General features: G+C 41.5%; 1 protein-coding gene across 1 annotated transcript in view; it reads left to right on the plus strand.

Annotated features, from left to right (window-relative positions):
* Positions 1 to 2,449: 2,449 nt before the first annotated feature.
* ADGRE3 (adhesion G protein-coupled receptor E3) overlaps positions 2,450 to 18,554 on the plus strand; it is a 56,633-nt gene continuing 40,528 nt past the window's right edge. The window contains exons 1-4 of the mRNA XM_065932045.1: positions 2,450 to 2,531; positions 11,191 to 11,241; positions 13,296 to 13,418; positions 15,560 to 15,715. Coding sequence (XP_065788117.1) covers positions 2,507 to 2,531; positions 11,191 to 11,241; positions 13,296 to 13,418; positions 15,560 to 15,715 — 355 coding nt within the window. The 5' untranslated portion in view covers positions 2,450 to 2,506. The remainder of the gene's footprint in view (positions 2,532 to 11,190; positions 11,242 to 13,295; positions 13,419 to 15,559; positions 15,716 to 18,554) is intronic.

The following is an 18,554-nucleotide window of genomic DNA, read 5'->3' on the forward strand; positions in this document are numbered from 1 at the left end:
CTCTAGTTCAGGTGCTGCTAAAGCCTCCCCTAATCAGGTCAAAACTGCAGAGTAAACTGGTGGAAAGAGTTTGTGTAGCTTCTGCTCAGGCCAAAGGAGTCACTGACCTGTGTTCAAATTCAAAGCAGTGAGAGCAGAACCTCAACTTAAGACACACTAAAGTTTCACAGATCTTGAATGACCTTTGACAAGAATTCCGGATGCATTTATACCCAAACATTTAAGGTATTAGGTATTCTGTAGATGCAGTGGTTGTCGCAGCCTAGCTTTGTTATCAACCTTCTGGGGTGTCTTTACGTAGTTCATTTGGAGACTCAGGGGTGAAAGACGGGTGATGTAGCACTTTTGTCTTTAATAATTACAGCTTCAACTATCCAGTCATTTTTAGTCCTGAAAAGGGACACCTGGACTCTGCCCAGGATTACTGAAAAGTCTTTCCATCTGGTAATTTCCTAGTTTTTTATCTTCAGTTCAGTAGAAATATTTCAAAGTGGCATGTGACCACTTGATGCAGAATCTGGGTTTCTCTATAATAAAATCCCTTTGCCAAATGCAGGAGCTGCCAACTGGCTCCTGGCAAGCATGAAGCAGATGGGTGAGTAAAACTGTCCTGATGTGGGAGTATTTCTCTCTAGGAGTTGAGTCCTGATGAAAGTGTCAGTGCAGGAATCCTACTCCTGGGAGGCTTACGGAATCACCTGATGGGACCTGCAAACTGTATCTGAGCAACGATGCTGGGGTTATCTGAGGTGGCGGGCAGATGTCTACATTCTGATGTGCTTGGGTGAGTAGAGCGCGTCAAACCAAGGAGAGGTTGGATGATTGAGAAACACAGGACTCTTGGTTAATCTAAAGACTTCATTTGGAAACCAGAAATCTTTTAACAAATCATCTCTTGGACCTTGAGCCACATATTTCCCCTGAAAAGTGAATTTTTTTTTCCAGCAAAATTTTGTCAGGGATTATTTCATTAAGGAACTGAGATGAATATATTATTTAATGGCATAAAAATCTGAAGACCTGCAGGAGATTTAAAAATTCCCACCCTTGTTATAACTTTTTTAAAAGACTGTAGAATTATCAAAATGCATAAGAATCAAGTTTCAATGTGCTGTATGATGGGTGGATGACCATTGTACTATTTCTTTGAATTCTTAGGCATGGTTTGGCAGTGCAAATACTCTCTGTCATTAACAAATTCAATAAAAAGTAAATATATGGAAAAATCTGCAAACAATAAGTGCTGGAGAGGATGTAGAAAAAAAGAGAACACTCACACTATTGGTGGGATTGTATGTTGATACAGCCACAGTCAAGAACAGTATGGAGATTCCTTAAAAATCTAGGAATAAAAATACCATATGACCCAGGAATCCCACTATTGGGCATATACCCTGAGTTAACCATAATTCAAAAAAGACTCATGTACCCTAATGTTCATCCCAGGACTACTTACAACAGCCAGGACCTGGAGGCAAGCTAGTTGTCCATCAACAGATGAATGGACAAAGGATTTGTGATACATATATACAATGAAGTATTACTCAACCATAAAAGGGACAAATCTGAGTCAGTAGATGAACCTAGAGCCTATTACACAGAATGAAGTAAGTCAGAAATAGAACAACAAATATGGTACATTAATGCATATACATATATATATATATATGAAATCTAGAAAAACGGTACTGATGAACCTATTTGCAGGGCAGGAATAAAGATACAGAGAGAGAACAGAGTTGTGGACACAATGGGGGAAGAAGGTGGGACAAACTGATAGAGTAGCGTGCAAACATACATACTACCATATGTGAAACAGATAGCCAGTGGGAAGTTACTACATAACACAGGGAGCTCAACCTGGTGCTTTGTGATGACCTAGAGGGGTGGGATGGGGGGGTGGTGGGAAGTTCAAGAGGGAGGAGATATATGTGTACGTATGACTGATTCACATTCTTATACAGCCGAAACCAAGACAGCATTGTAAAGCAATTATCCTCCAACTTAAAATTTTTTAAAAAGAAATACACTTTAGCTGCATTAAGCTAGGGAAAAAAATGACTCATTCAGAAATTTTAGGTAACAATAGAGACACTGTAAATTCTGGTTTATCCAGCTCAAAACCACAGGGTTATTTAAAGTTTATTTTGACACCAAAGTCACTTCCTGCTCCTCAGATGATGCTCTGTAACTAAAGGGCATTCCTTTCCTAGGGTCAGTTGATTCTGTAATCCCAAAGATGATTAATAATAGCTAGGAAAATCTACTACACAGTGAGCATATGAAAATGTATATAAAAGTGAAGAAAAGGTATATAAAATAAACAGATGAAAAGCAGAACCATGAGTCTGATGGTGAAAGACAGAAGAAGTTCACTTTTCTGATAGTGGTTTTCTAAGTCAGCTGACATATGTGTCAAGACTCATGAAATTTCCTTGAAATAGGAAAAGTGTCAAGAGCCCAATAGGGAGCCTTGAGAGCCGTGGTGAGGGTTACCTGCACAGGAATGCGCGCGTTATCGCTTCTTCCAGGTATGTGCAAACTTGACAATGACTGTACCTTAACCTGCCCCATATCAGGGGCTACTTAGTTGAATAATTAGTTGTCTTTTCCTTCTCCTTTATCTTCTGTTCTCTTTGAACACTCTTCTTTCCCCCTTAGATTGTGGTTTTCTTCTTCACCATGCTATTCAAACTGTACTCTCAAATATCCCTAAAATTTTCCTTACGGTTCAATCCAATGAATTGCTCATCTTCCTCTTCACAGGTCTTATTTTCTAACTGATTTCCTCTCCTCCTTGATAAGCTAAACAAACAGGGTGACAATATACGGCCTTGACATACTGCTTTCCCAATTTGTAACCAGTCCCTTGTTCCATGTCCGGTTCTAACTGTTGCTTCTTGACCTGCATAGAGGTTTCTCAGGAGGCAGGTCAGGTGGTCTGATATTCCCATCTCTTAAAGAATTTTCCACAGTTTGTTGTGATCCACACAGTCAAAGGCTTTAGTGTAGTCAATGAAGCAGAAGTAAATGCTTTTCTGGAATTCTCTTGCTTTCTCTATGATCCAGTGAATGTTGGCAATTTGATCCTTGGTTCCTCTGCTTTTTCTAAATCCAGCTTGTACATCTGGAAGTTCTCTGTTCCCATACTATTGAAATCTAGTTTGAAGGATTTTGAACATGACCTTACTATCATGTGAAATGCGTGAAATTGTGCAGTAGTTTGAACATTCTTTGGGATTGAAAGAAAACTGACCTTTTCCAGTTCTGTGGCCACTGCTGAGTTTTCCAAATTTGCTGGCATGTTGAGTGCAGCACTTTAACAGCATCATCTTTTAGGATTTGAAATAGCTCAACCAGAATTCCATCACCTCCACTAGCTTTGTTCCTGGTGATGCATTCTAAGGTCCACTTGACTTCACACTCTAGGATGTCTGGCTTTAGGTGAGTGATCACACCATTGTGGTTATCCTGGTCATTTAGAATTTTTTGTGTGTAGTCCTTCTGTGTATTCTTGCCACCTCTTCTTATTATCTTCTGCTTCTGTTAGGTCCCTAATATTTCTCTCCTTTATTGTGCCCATCTTTGCATGAAATGTTCCCTTTGTATCTCTAATTTTCTTGAAGAGATCTCTAGTCTTTCCCATTCTATTGTTTTCCTCTATTTCTTTGCACTGATCAATGAGGAAGGCTTTCTTATTTCTCCCTGCTATTCTTTGGAACTCTGCATTCAAATGGATATATCTTTCCTTTTCTCCTTTGCCTTTTGCTTCTCTTCTTCTCTCAGCTATTTGTAATGCCTCCTCAGACAGCCATTTTGCCTTTTTGCATCTTTTCCTTGGGGATGGTTTTGATCACCACCCACTGTACAATGTCACGAACCTCCATCCATAGTTCATCAGGCACTCTATCTATCAGATCTAATCCCTTGAATTTATTTGTCACTTGCACTGTATAATCATAAGGGATTTGATTTAGGTCATATCTGAAAAGCTTAGTGGTTTTCAATTTAAGTCAATTTAAGTCTCAATTTGGCAACAAGAAGTTCATGATCTGAGCCACAGTCAGCTCTCAGTCTTTTTTTTTTTTTTGCTGACTGTTTAGAGCTTCTCCATGTTCAGCTACAATGAACATAATCAATCTGATTTCGGTATTGAGCATCTGGTGGTGTTCACGTGTAGAGTTGTCTCTTGTGTTGCTGGAAAATGGTGTTTGCTATGACCAGTGCATTCTCTTGGCAAAACTCTATTAGCCTTTGCCCTGCTTTATTTTGTACTCCAAGCTCAAACTTGCCTGTTACTCCAGGTATCTCTTGACTTCCTGCTTTTGGAGAACTCTGGAAGATGATGAAGGACAAGGAAGCCTGGCATGCTGCAGTCCATGGGGTCACAAAGTGTCAGACACAACTGAGCAACAGAACAATAGCCTCCTTGATTGGGCATTCCAGGTGGTTCATTGGAAAGAATCCTCCTGCCAATGCAGGAGACCCAAGTTCAATCCCTGGATCAGGAAGATCCGCTGGAGCAGGAAATGACAACCCACTCCAGTATACTTGTCTGAGAAATCCCATGGACAGAGGAGTCTGGCAGGCTATAGTCCATGCGGCTGCAAAAGAGTTGAACATGACTTAGCAACTAAACAACAACCACCACCACCTCCATGATAATTTCTGTGATCCAGCCCTGCCCTACTCTTCCTCTGCCTCTCCTGGTATTATTTTTCCCTCCTCCTTTTCCCTTTTCCTGAATATTAGCAACAATAACCAACATTTTCAAGTACTCACTATGCACCTTGTATGTTAACCCATTAATCCCCCTAATGGGCTCATCAGGTGAAGACTAATATTATTTCCATCTTGTGGATAAAAAAGCTGTAGCACAGAGAGATTATGGTAATCGTCCAAGGTCACACAGCTTGTAAATGGTAGAACTAGGATTTTAATCCAAGCCAACTTACTCCAGACTTTTGTTAATATGCTTTTGGTTGGGTTTTTTTTTTTCTTTTTTTCTACCCTTTCTCTCTAGAGGTATCTCAAGACTCCTTGACTTCACCTCTGCAGAAGGTTCTCCAACTTTGAAATCCCTTCCATTCTCTGGCTCCAGATCAAATAACAATATCAACAGCTGCAATATCAGCCCAAACTAACATGTATTTGAGCACCTACTTTAGGCTGGCATCAGGCTAAGATTGTTCTATATTCATTATCACACAGTACCTCCATATTACAGATACAAAAATGGCACCACAGAGAGGTTGCTCAAAATCTCACAATTATTTAGTTACAGAGGCAGGTAACAGACCATAAAGTCTATCAAAATAGTATAATATTAATATAAGCTACTTGAAGGAAAATGCCAGGTCCCCTTACCCTTGCAGCCCCTTCTGCAACATCTCCATGCAAGAGGGATCTGGTATATATTTGTGGAGTCAAATTTAAGTGAAAGAGTGTGCAATTTTTTATATATCAATTATGCCCACATGCATGCTTCCTAAGTTGTTTCAGTCATGTCCGACTCTTGGCGACCCCATGGACTGTAGCCCGTGAGTCTCCTCTGTTCATGGCATTCTCCAGACAAGAATACTAGAGTGGGTTGCCATTTCCTCCTCCAGGGGCTCATCCGGATCCACGTATCAAACCCGAGTCTCCTAAGGCTCTTGCATTTCAGAAGGATCCTTTACCACTTAGCACCACCTGGGAAGCCCATCAATTATGCCTAGAAAAGTTTAAAAATTATTTTAATGAGAGAAGTTCAAACAAGGTGTTTCCTGCTTTGGGGCAACTGCAGGCAGAGTTCTGGAAACTCCTGAGATGGATCATATGTGAATGTCAGTTTTCCATTAACTCTCTGCCCTCATCCCGAGATGGAATAGGCAGGGTAATAGAATGAGCAGCAAGTGAAGAATTAAAATAGAATTCTACACTTATGGTTACCAGGGGGAAGGATGGGGGGAATTGGATAGTTAAGGAGTTTGGAATGGACATGTACACACTGTTATATTTAAAATAGACAACCAACAGGGTCCTACTGCATAGCTCAGGGAACTCTGTTCAGTGGTATGTGGCAGCCTGGATGGGAGGGGAGTTTGGGAAAGAATGTATACATGTATATGTTTGACTGAGTCCCTTTGCTGTCCACCTGAAACTGTCACAATGTTATTAATCAACTGTGCTCCTACACAAAATAAAAAGTTAAGAAATAGAAATCTATTGCAAATAAAATGATAATAGAGGCAGCTAGCCTTTATGGAGTGATTTCAGCCAAACATTGTGCTTTGCACACTTATGTCATCACCCCAAACCCAGGAGACAGGCAACACTGTCACCCTGTTCCATATATGGAATCTTAGAGAAGTTAAACAACTTGCTCAAATTTGCACAACTGGTGTCAGAAGCACTTGACCCCTAGGGGACCTGTTTCTTCATGAACAGAAAGAGTCAGCTGAAGATTTCTAAAGTCTCCTAGAATTCTGCGATCCTGACATGCTAATGACTCTTTGAGAACTCTAAGTTAAGTCTCCTGTGCATATTATTGAGCACAGGATTGCTGGCTGGGCTGAAAGGAGACCTTTGAAGACTAGCCTTCAGGAAAGTTGATGGTGCCCAGACTGCCTGCGTTTTAGGAACCAAGAAATACTGTCCAACCTTGTGTTTGACTAGCTGCCTCTGCAAGCTATAGTCACCACTGGGGCAGATGTGATGTTAGTGTTGCTGTTGTTGTTGTTGTTCTAGTTGTGGTGAATGGGAGCTACTCTCTAGTTACAGTGTACAAGCTCTAGGCACACGGGCTCAGTAGCTGCGGCTCACAGGCTCCAGAGCATGAGTTCCTAGTTGTGTGTGGGCTTTGTGGCTCCGCAGTATGTGGGATCTTCCCAGACCAGGGATCGAACCTGTGTCCCCAGCTTTGGCAGGCGGATTCTTAAGCACCGAACCACCAGGGAAGTCCTAAAACATTCATTATGTTCTTTGGTGGAAACGTTTTTCTTTTCTTCTTTCTTTAAGAATGATTAACATGAGATCTATCTTTTTAGCATATTTTAAATATGTTATTCAGTGTACAACACCGAATTTTAAAGTATACAAAACTGGGAATGTTATGTTTTACGGTATATCTCTAGAACATATTTATCTTATACAGCAAAAGCAGTAGAACTGTAGAAAAACAATTCCCTGATAACCACCTTTATATTCTCTGCTTCTGTGAATCTGACTACTTCAGATACTTCATATAAGTGAAATCACACAGTATGTATTTGGCTTAACTTCCTTTAGCATGATATCCTCTAGGTTCATTTATGTTGCTGCAAATGGCAGGATTGCCTTATTTTTAAAGTTGAATAACATTCCAGTGTGTGTGCATATCATGCATATGTATATATGTGTGTGTGTCTGTGTGTCTGTGTGTGTCTCTGTGTATATTTATATATGTACCATATCTTTTATCCATTAATCTGCAGGACCCACTTTCTTAGGGGATAACCAAAGTTGCCAATCAAGTTACTAGTCACTGGACCTGAATTTTTTTATTATTATTATTTAATATTTTTTAAGTGAACCAGTTTTAAAGTCTTTATTGAATTTGTTACAATACTGCTGCTGCTTTATTTTTTTGTTTTCTTGATCACAAGGTGTATGGGATCCTAGCTCCACAACCAGGGATCAAACCTACACCTCCTGCATCGGAAGGTGGAGTCTTAACTATTAGACCACCAGGGAAGTCCTGGGACTTGAATTTCAGCAAGTGTACACTAGAAGAGCCACACTGGTTGTTCATATTGAAATGTCTCCACATCATTTATAAGTAATCATGTCCCCAGACCAACTCCCAGGACCCTCTTATCAGCCCAGAACATGCCCTGGGAACCCATCAAATGCCTCATAGTTCAGCAGCTGAAAGACTGACACTTGCTGTCTCAGAGAGAGTCTCCAATGTCCATTCTACTTGGTTGGTTTCTGAACCATTGTTATTTTTGTTTAGTCACTAAGTCTTTGCGATCCCATCGACTGCAGCACATCAGGCTTCCCTGTCCATCACTATCTCCTGGAGTTTGCTCAAACTCATGTCCATTGTGCCAGTGATAACATCCAGCCATCTCATCCTCTGTCGTCCCCTTCTCCTCCTGCCCTCAATCTTTCCCAACATCAGGGTCTTTTCCAATGAGTTACCTCTTCCCATCAGGTAGCCAAACTATGAGAGCGTCAGCTTCAGCATCGGTCCTTCCAATTCAGGGTTGATTTCTTTTAGGACTGACTGGTTTGATCGCCTTGCAGTTCAAGGGACTCTCAAGACTCTTCTCCAACACCACAATTCAAAAGCACCAATTCTTCGGTGTTCAGCCTTCTTTATTGTCCAATTCTCACATCTATATATGACCATGGGGAAAATCATAGCTTTGACTAGATGGACCTTTGTCAGCAAAGTGATGTCTCTGCTTTTTAATATGCTGTCTAGGTTTGCCACAACTTTTCTTCCAAGGAGCAAGCATCATTTAGTTTCATGGCTGCAGTCACTGTCCACAGTGATTTTGGAGACTAAGAAAATAAAATCTGTCACTGTCTCCACTTTTCCCCCTTCTATTTGCCACAAAGTGATGGGACTGGGTGCCATGATCTTAGTTTTTTGAATGTTGAGTTTTAAGCCAGTTTTTTCACTCTCCTCTTTTACCTTCATCAAAAGGGCTTTTAGTTCTTCCTTAATTTCTGCCATTAGAGTGGTATCATCTGCATATCTGAGATTGTTGAAATTTCTCCTGGAAATCTTGATTCCAACTTGTGATTCATCCAGTTTGACATTTTGCATGATGTACTCTGCATATGAGTTAAACAAACAGGGTGACAATATAAAGCCTTGATGTATTCCCTTCCCAGTTTTGAACCAGTAAGTTTTTCCATGTCCATTTCTAACTGTTGCTTCTTGACCTGCACACAGGTTTCTCAGGAGACAGGTAAGGTGGTCTGGTATTCCCATCTCTTTAGGAATTTTCCACAGTTCTTTGTGATCCACATAGTCCAGGGTTTTTCATAGTCAATGAAGCAGAAGTAGATGCTTTTCTGGAATTCCCTTGCTTTTCCTATGATCTAACAAATGTTGACAATTTGATCTCTGGTACCTCTACCTTTTCTCTATCCAGCTTGAACATCTGGAAGTTCTTAGTTCACATACTGCTGAAGCCTAGCTTGAAGGATTTTGAGTATTGCTTTGCTAGCATATGAAATGAGAGCAATAGAACAGTAGTTTGAACATTCTTTGGCATTGCCTTTATTTGGTAATGGAATGAAAGCTTACCTTTCCAGTCATACCAGTTGTTAAATATATTGTACTTGCCAATGGAAAATTATTCTAGACATTAGTATATGATAAGAGAATGAAAAAGAGATAAGGAAAGAACTAACAATGAGAATGGTGTAAGATTTATTAAGAAAGGAAGAAAACACCCACTTATCCATCCAGTACCTTCAGGTCTTTGCAGAAGCAGGAACATGGCTGATGACACCACCAGATGTTGGAAAGGTTTGGGGAAGAAAAAACTGCACTTTAGCAACCACAGTAGAAGCAGACTTCACATAGAGGCAGCCTTTATTTTCCAAACAGGCAAAAACAACACTTCCCTTCCAAGATACATTTCTGGAATCTTGCCAATCCTCCATCAAGAGGAAGACACTTGAATCTGGGTGGACATACGGCTTGCTTGTAACCAGTCCATATGGTGGAATGGAGCTGCATGACTTTCTGGACTGGATCTTGAGAGAAGATATAGCCTGGTTGGCCTGAAAACTCATGCTTAGAGCTGTGAAGCACCATGGGAGCTGCCCGACCAACACTGCTATGATGGGAGGAAGCCCAACTATCCCAGGCCCTGAGGTTACATGAAGGGACAGCAATGCTCTGCCAGTTCCCAGCCACTTCAGCCCATTCACAGTCTAGCAGTAACTGCCTAAGAAACCTCAAGCCACAAACGCTCAGCTGAGTCTTTTCCAGATCCCCAAATTACAGAAATCATGAGAGATAATGGAATAAATGTTGCTTTTTATATACATTCTTTGCTTAATATTCTTTGCCATTATGGTTTATCATAGGTTATTTTTTTAAATTGGAGAACAGTTGCTTTACAGTATTGTGTGAATCAGCTATGCAAGCATGCTAAGTTGCTTCAGTCATGTCCGACTCTTTGGGACCCTGTGGACTGTAGCCCACCAGGTTCCTATGTCCATGAGATTCTCCAGGCAAGAATACTGGAGGGGATTGCAATGCCCTCCTCCAGAGGATCTTCCTGACCCAGCGATGGAACCCATGGCTCCTGCATTGCAGGCAGATTCTTTACCACTAAGCCATTGGGGAAGTCCTGAATCAGCTATATGTATACATATATCCCTTCCTTCTTGAGCCTCCCTCTCACTTCCTGCATTTGACCCATCTAGGTCATCACAGAGCACCAGCTGAGGTCCTGTGCTACAGAGCATCTTCCCGCAAGCTATCTATTTTACATGGTAGTGTATATATATCAATGCTACCTTCTGAGTTTATCCTGCCTTCTCTTTCCCCTGCTGTGTCTACAAGTCCATTCTATATGTCAGCACCTCTATTCCTGCCCTGCAAAAAGGTTCATCAGTACCATCTTTTAAGATTCCATATACTTGTGTTAATATACAATATTTTTCTCTTTTTGTCTTACTTCAGTCTGTGCGACAGACTCTAGGTTCATCCACATCACTACAAAAGACCCAATTTCATTCCTTTTTATGGATGAGTAATATTCCATTGTATATATGTACCACGACTTCTTTATCCATTCATTTGTTGATGGACATCTAGGTTACCTCCGTGTCCTGGCTTTTGTAAACAGTACCACGATGAACATTGGTGTATATGTGTCTTTTTGAATTATGGTTTTTCTCAGGGTGGGACTTCTGGATCAAACAGTAGATTTATTCCTAGTTTTTTAAGAAATCTCCCTACTGTTCTCCCTACTGATTATATCCACTTACATTCCCACCTATAGTGCAAAAATGTTCCCTTTCTCCACATCCTCTCCATCATTTAATGTTCGTAGTTTTTTGATGATGGGAATGTTGTTTATTAAAGCAATAATTATCATTATTCGTCAATCAATAACTGATACCCAGCCCTTGGGGAATATCCTGGACTCTTTCTTCAACCATTTCATGTGTCTCCCTTATGTTTCACTGTTCCAGGACTCTGCTTTCTGCTAAGCCTTTCAGGAGTTGTGGCTCAGCAAACCAAAGGTGAGTACTCAAAGCCTGACTTTTCCATAGCCAGAGACCAGTGAGTATGTAGACCAACAGTACACATGAGGCCACTCACATCTTCCATCAGGATAAAGAAAGGAGGCTGCTTCTGGGAACAGAACTGGGGCAGCCTCACTCCTGTAACTCTTTTTAATTCAACATTCCATCAGATTTAGGTATCTTTTTTTGGCTGCACTGGGTCTTCGTTGCTGCCGGAGAACTTTCTCAAGTTGTGGTGAGCAGGAGCTGCTGTCTAGTTGTGATGTGTGGGCTTCTCATTGCAGTGGCTCCTCTTGTTGCAGAGCATGAGCTTTAGCAGATGTGGTTCCTGGGCTCTAGCACAAGCTCAGTAGCTGTAGTGCATGGGCTTAGTTGCTCTGTAGCATGTGGAATCTTCCCAGACCAGGGATCAAACCCGTGTACCCTGCGTTGACAAGTGGGTTCTTAACCACTAAACCACCAGGGAAGTCCTCAGTTATCTTTCCTATTTTACTATTATGTGCCCAAGGTAGAAGTAGAACAGTGAATCAAACACACCAAGTCTCATGAAGTGAACATTCTGGTTGGGAGAGACAGAGCATGATAATAATCATTTCATCCCATTCATAAGCAAGTCAACAAAAAATGAGCAAGGTCGTTTCAGCTTAACTTTAATCCCTAGGCCAACTCACTAGATTCTGAGTCACCAAGTCTAGAGTGGGGCCTGAGATTCTGCATTTCTAGCCAAAAGCCAAAGGATGCATTCTGAGTAAAGGCTCTGCATGTTGTCCTCCATTGTATTCCCAGCCTCCACTCCCCATGAGCCCTGGCAAGCTCCCAGATTTCTCCACTAGACCTAAAGCTTGAGATACTTCCTCAGCTACATTATTCCCATTCATTTTCTTTTTTTTAAGTTTTTTTAAAATAATTATTGTATTTATTTTTGGCTGTGTTGGGTCTTTGTTGTTCCACACACTTTTCTCTAGTTATGGCCAGTGGGGACTAGTGTCGGGTTGTAGGGACGCGGGCTTCTCATTGCAGTGGCTTCTCTTGTTGCAGAGCATGGGTTCTAAGTCCCTCAGTAATTGTGGTTCACAGACTCTTAGGCCCAGGCTCAGTACCTGTGGCACAGGGCTTAGTCGCTCCTCAGCATATGGGATGGTCCCAGACCAGGGATTGAACCCATATCTCCTGCAATGGCAGGTGGATTCTTTACCACTGAGCCACTAGGAAAGCCCCCTCCACTCATTTGCAATGGACCACAAATAAGATCCTTAGTGATCTCCATCTAAATGAAGTTATACATAGGGTAACAAAGGTAACATTCACCCTTATCAGAATATACCTTCTGTGGTACCCTACAAATTCAAGTTTTTGTAATCACAGCTGACACTGGTTATGTGCCAGGCATTGCTCAAAGCATTTTATATGGATTAATCCACTTACTCCTCACAATAACCCATTTTACAGATGAGGAAATTGAGGCACAAAGCAGTTAGGACGCTTGTGCAAAGACACACAGGTTGGAAGAGGTGGAGCCAGAATCAAATCCATTGTCCAAGCTCTTAACCAAATCATCCCCTTTTCTATATTCTGCAATGATCTTGAGAATAGCATAATCATACTGCACTGAAAGGTTTGTGTTAAAAATTAACTGGTTTAATGCCAACCCCAGTCCTTTATCATGCACAAGAATCACATGTGCATAGCTTGGGTTTGATGTCTTTCATTCTTTAATGTACTAGCATTTCGCACAAGGAAAAGGGTGCTGCTTCCTCAGCCTTGAGAGGCCCTGGCTCAAAGACAAAACCAAATAATAACAGAAGAGTTTTTGACTCAAATGTAGTTCAGTCACTCAGTCGTGTCTAACTCTTTTGCGACCCCAGGGACTGTAGCACTCCAGGCCTCCCTGTCCATCACCAACTCCCAGAGGTTGTTCAAACTCATGTCCATCAAGTTGGTGATGCCATCCAACCATCTCATCTGTTGTCCCCTTTTCCTCCTGCCTTCAGTCTTTCCCAGCATCAGGTCTGACTCAAATGACATCTGACCTAACTCTCTTTTCCCTGCAGGGACCTGTACCCATTGCCCCCAAGATGCTTTCTGTGTCAATGCTACTCACTGTACCTGCAACCATGGATACAATTCTGAATCCGGGAAGAAATACTTCAGATTCCGCTTTGAGAGATGTGAAGGTAAAGGGGCAATTTTCTTTTCTTTTCTTTTCTTTTTTTTTTGACTGTGCTGGGCCTAAGTTGCAACAGGCAGGACCTTTTAGTTGCAGAATGCAAACTCTTAGTTCCCTGACTAGGGGTCGAACCCAGGCCTCCTGCATTGGGAGCTCAGAGTCTTAGTCATGGGACTACCAGGGAATCCCAGGGGTAATTTTCAAATCACCCAGAGATGGATGTGGAAGGAAGGCAGCATAAACGCTGTGAGGAAGTAACCATAATATGCAATGCTGAAAACTCTGCCAACTCAACCTTCACCAAGAAAAATGCTTTCATGGTGTCAGAAAAGTAGACTTTTCCAGAACCTGCATGTGTCCGACTCTTTGTGACCCCAAGGACTATAGCCTGCCAGACTCCTCTGTCCATGGGATTTTCCAGCAAGAATATTGGAGTGAGTTGCCATTTCTTCCTCCAGGGGATATTAACCCAGGGATCGAACCTGCGTCTCCTGTAGCTCCTGCGTTGCAGGCGGGTTCTTTACTGCTGCACCACCAGAGAAGCCCCCTTCCAGAACTTAACTAGGTCTCACCTTTCTCCTCCATATTTTGGGGATAATAATGCTGACCTCATGAGGGTGGAAGGGGAATTGAATAAGGTACTTAATGTGACCATACTTCATGAATTACAAAGCACAATGCAATTTTGTGCAATTTTTAAAACATTTCCTTGGCTGCACAGCACAGCATGTGGGATATTAGTTCCCTAACCAGAGATCAAACCTGCACCCTAGCTTTTTTACCGCTGAGCCATCAGGAAAGCCCTCGTTTACTATTTTTTTATTTCAGTTCTAATATCTCCCTATTCTTTTTTTCAAGTTCTTAAATACTCAGGTGCTTTATTTTTCATCTTTCTTCAAAATAAGGACATTTAAGGCCATAACTTTTCCTGTAGTAAAGGTTCAGATATATTCTACAGGAAGAAGTATTATTTTTATTAATCTGTGAATGGTTTGTAATTTCCTTTTGATGTTTTGTCACTCCAAGAATTATATGGGAGGGTGCTTCCTAATTTCCAAACAGTTAAGACTTTTTGTACATATTTTAATTATATATTCTTAATTTTTTAATTTTTATTTTTATTGATTTACAATGTTGTGTCACAAAAAGATACAATGTTGGGTTACTTTCTGTTGTACAGAAAAGTGAATCAGTCACGCATATACATATAGCCACTCTTTTTTATATTCTTTTCCCATATAGGTCATTACAGAGTACTGAGTAGATTTTCCTGTGCTACACAGCAGGTTTTTATTAGCTATCTACTTTATATCTAGTAATGCGAATATGTCAATCCCAATCTCCCAATTTACCCCTCCCCTCCCCATCCTCTGGTAACCATAAACTTGTTTTCTACATTCATGACTCTACTTCTGTTTTGTAGATAAGAATACCTTTTTTTTAGATTTTAAATACCATTTTTTAGATTCCACATATAAGCAGTATCATATGGTATTTGTCTTTCTGCGTCTGATTTACTTCAACTCAGTTTGACAATTTCTAGGTCCATCCATGTTTCTGCTAGTGGCATTATTTCGTTCTTTCTTATGACTAATATTCCATTGTATGTATGTACATTTTTTTAATCCATCCCTCTGTGTTTCCATGTCCTCACAAGAGGCCCCATCTCCAAATACAACCACGACTGGAGTTAGGGCTTCAACATATGAACTGGCCGGGGTAGGTTGGTGGGTGGTGCAAACACAGTCAGTATCCCATTTAATGTCCTTGGCATTTTCCATTCCTTTGTACACGATGTCTGAGGCTTTCTCTGGCTCCTGGAGACCACTCAGTCCACACTCAGGACAAATTGAAGTAACGGGGAGTTTATATCACCTGTAAACATTCCTCACCATTTCCCTTCCGGTGCTTTCTGGGATCATTTCCTAAATAAAATACTTGCACTAGAATCCTTGTCTCAAAGTCCACTGCTTGGAAAGCCCAACCAAAATCTGCAAAGAAAGGAAACAACAAAGACAACCATTACCTTAACCAAGTTGTTTTGAAAAGCCAGGATAGACTGGTGGGAAGAATACAGCTTCTGACACATATTAGATGCTCAATAGATCTTTGTCAAACAAATGACCAACTTTCTCCTATGTGTTCCAGATATTGATGAATGTAAACCACCCATTAGTATTTACTGTGGAGTGAATGCTGAGTGTCAGAATATCAAGGGAGGTTTCTACTGTCATTGTATTGCTGGATATAAACTTCTCTCTGGGAAACCACAATTCAAGGATTCCAATGAGAACACTTGTAAGAGTAAGAAAAATTTTTGTTTTCTTATCTCCCCTCCTAATTTTTAAGTGAGTCTAACACCAGCATGTGTGTGCTCAGTCATTTCCAATTTTTTGTGATCCCATGGCTCCTCTGTCTTTATAACCCAACATGCTCCTCTGTCTATGGAATTTCCCAGGCAAGAATACTGGAGTGAGTTGCCATTTCCTCCTCCAGGGGATCTTCCCAACCCAGGGACCGAACCCTGGTCTTTTGCATCTCCTGCATTGGCAGACAGATTTTTTTTTACCACTCTACCACTTGGGAAGTCAGAAAATATATATTTGTGGTGGGGCCAGTGAATATCTATTCTCTGGAAGGAAATGGGTGATATAAAGAGGAAGTGAAAAGGAAAGAAGGAAATTTAGATAAATGATGGGATTAAGAATGCAAGTGAACTTTGGAGATGATGTCACAGGTCACAGGATGATGGTTGAGACAGGATTCTTTGAGTTGCAAAGTAGAGAAATCCACTCAGGTTAACTTAAGGAAAAGTATGAGTTTATGATAAGGTTCGGGGGCTTTCCTGGTGGCTCAGTGGTAAAGAATCCATCTGCCAATGCAGGAGACACGAGTTCAATCCTTGGGTTGGGAAGATCCCCTGGAGGAGGGCATGGCACTCCACTCCAATATTCTTGCCGGCAGAATTCCATGGACAGAGGAGCCTGTCGGCAGACTACAGTCCATGGGGTCTCAAAAAGTTGGACGTGACAGAGCACCGAGCATACACACACATGTGTGATGAGATGCATGGATTTGTCTTGGGTAAAAATACTGCTGGGTACTGGAATGAACTGAAGTTGGGGACCCAACACTGTCACGGCACCCCAGTCTCTCATACTCTGAATCCGCTTCTTCTCCTCCCCTTGCAAAATCGTTTCTCTGCTTCCTATTCCACAGGATAGGAAATATGGCCACTAACAGCTCAAAACCTTACCATTGCTATTGATCCAACCACCAAAAGAATGGTAACTGATTCTCTCTCTTGAATATAATTGCATATTCTTTGGAAATGTAAAAATTGACACAGTTTGAATCATATGCCCACCTTTGGATCTGTGATCTTGGATAAGCATGGTAAATGTCATAGAAATCATATAGGTAGAAAAAGTCTATACATAAGAAATACAGGACTTGGCAGACTATCCATGAAGTACTGGCTACAGTTGAAGTCATAAGAGAGAGAGTTTCTAAATCTGAATGCTAGGAAACTGATTCATGGAGAAACAATATTGCTGATTGACCTGTATATATATATATACACTCATACATGGGTGCTCAGAAGTGTCTGACTCTGCAACCCCGTAGACTATAGCCCACCATGATCCTCTGTACATGGAATTTTCTAGTCAATAATACTGGAGTGGGTTGCCATTTCCTACTCCGGGGATCTTTCTGACCCAGGGATCGAACCCTCCTCTCTTGTGCCTCCTGCATTGCTGGCAGATTCTTTACCACTGAGCCACCAAGCAATAATACTGATAGGCAATATTTATTTCAACTGTACTATGTGCCAGAACAGAGGAGCCTGACGGGTTACAGTCCATGGGGTCACAAAGGGTCAGACACAACTGACACACACGTACCAGGTACTGCACTGAGTACTTTACATTCTTTATTTCATTTACAATAATTGCATGAGGTAAGCACTGTTATTACAGATAAAGAAACCGAAGCACCCAAGATTTAAGTAACTCGTGCTCCTGCCCATCCAGCATCAAAGCCATGAGGTTGGAGACTCCACAGCAGAAAGAGCTTAAAGGAAGACTAACAAGGGTCATTGTATCCCACTCACCCCGCAAGATCCCCTAAGGAGCTCAGGGTCATGAGCAGCACAAGCCTTCAGCTTTGATATCAGGAAATCTCATATCACAATTATCAGGCCATCTTTATACCATTAGGATTCATACCAGGTCAATTCTGAGATTCCTTCCAATGGAAGGGTCCAGGACTCCACAATCCTTCCAGAAACTGAGTCTCAGAACAAAGAGGATCAATTATGCCAAAGGGAAGCGAGCCACAACTACTGAAGCCCACTCGCTCTACAGCCTGTGTTCCGCAACAAGAGAAGCACCACAAGAAGCCTGTGCACTGACCTAACTAGAGAAAGCCCCCATGCAACAACAAAGATCCAGTGCAGACAAACACTAATAAATAAATAATTTTTAAAAATTATTTTAAAAGCAGGCCTATTCAGGGACCTAAGACCCAAACTCCCTTTAAAAAGCTTAAAACAGGATTCCAAGATCAAACTGGAAAGGAACGGTGGTACAAAGGCCCCTACAGGTACAGAGATGCCTTTTCCAGAGACCCGCACTGAATTACAGAGACTTGGCTATTCCGCATCAGGGTTCTTAGGTAGCGAAGGGGCCACAGGTAGTCTTCATCAAGGATGACTGTGAATGACTGAACTTGCTTACACCTCCTTCTGATTCTTGTGTGTGCAGTCTCTGCACATGTGAAGTGGTACAAACTTTGGTTCCCCCGTGCCTCAGCAGTAAAGACTCCGCCTGCAATGAAAGAAACTCGGATTTGATCCCTGGGTCGGGAAGATCCCCTGGAGAAGGAAATGGCAACCCACTCCATATTTTTGCCTGGAGAATTCCATGGACAGAGGAGCCTGTCGGCAGACTATAGTCCATGGGGTCACAAAGAGTCTGACACAATTTAGCAACTAAAAACAACCACCACAATGAGTTTTGCACTTAGACAAGAATGGATTTAAGTCTGGGCTCTACTGCTTACCCCCGCATGTATACAGATATTTCCTTAACAACTTGTGCCTATTTCCTCATCTGCTTAAATAACAGAACCTGACTCATGG

Source organism: Muntiacus reevesi, chromosome 1 (genome assembly GCF_963930625.1).
Source record: "Muntiacus reevesi chromosome 1, mMunRee1.1, whole genome shotgun sequence".
Classification (NCBI taxonomy): Eukaryota; Metazoa; Chordata; class Mammalia; order Artiodactyla; family Cervidae; genus Muntiacus; species Muntiacus reevesi.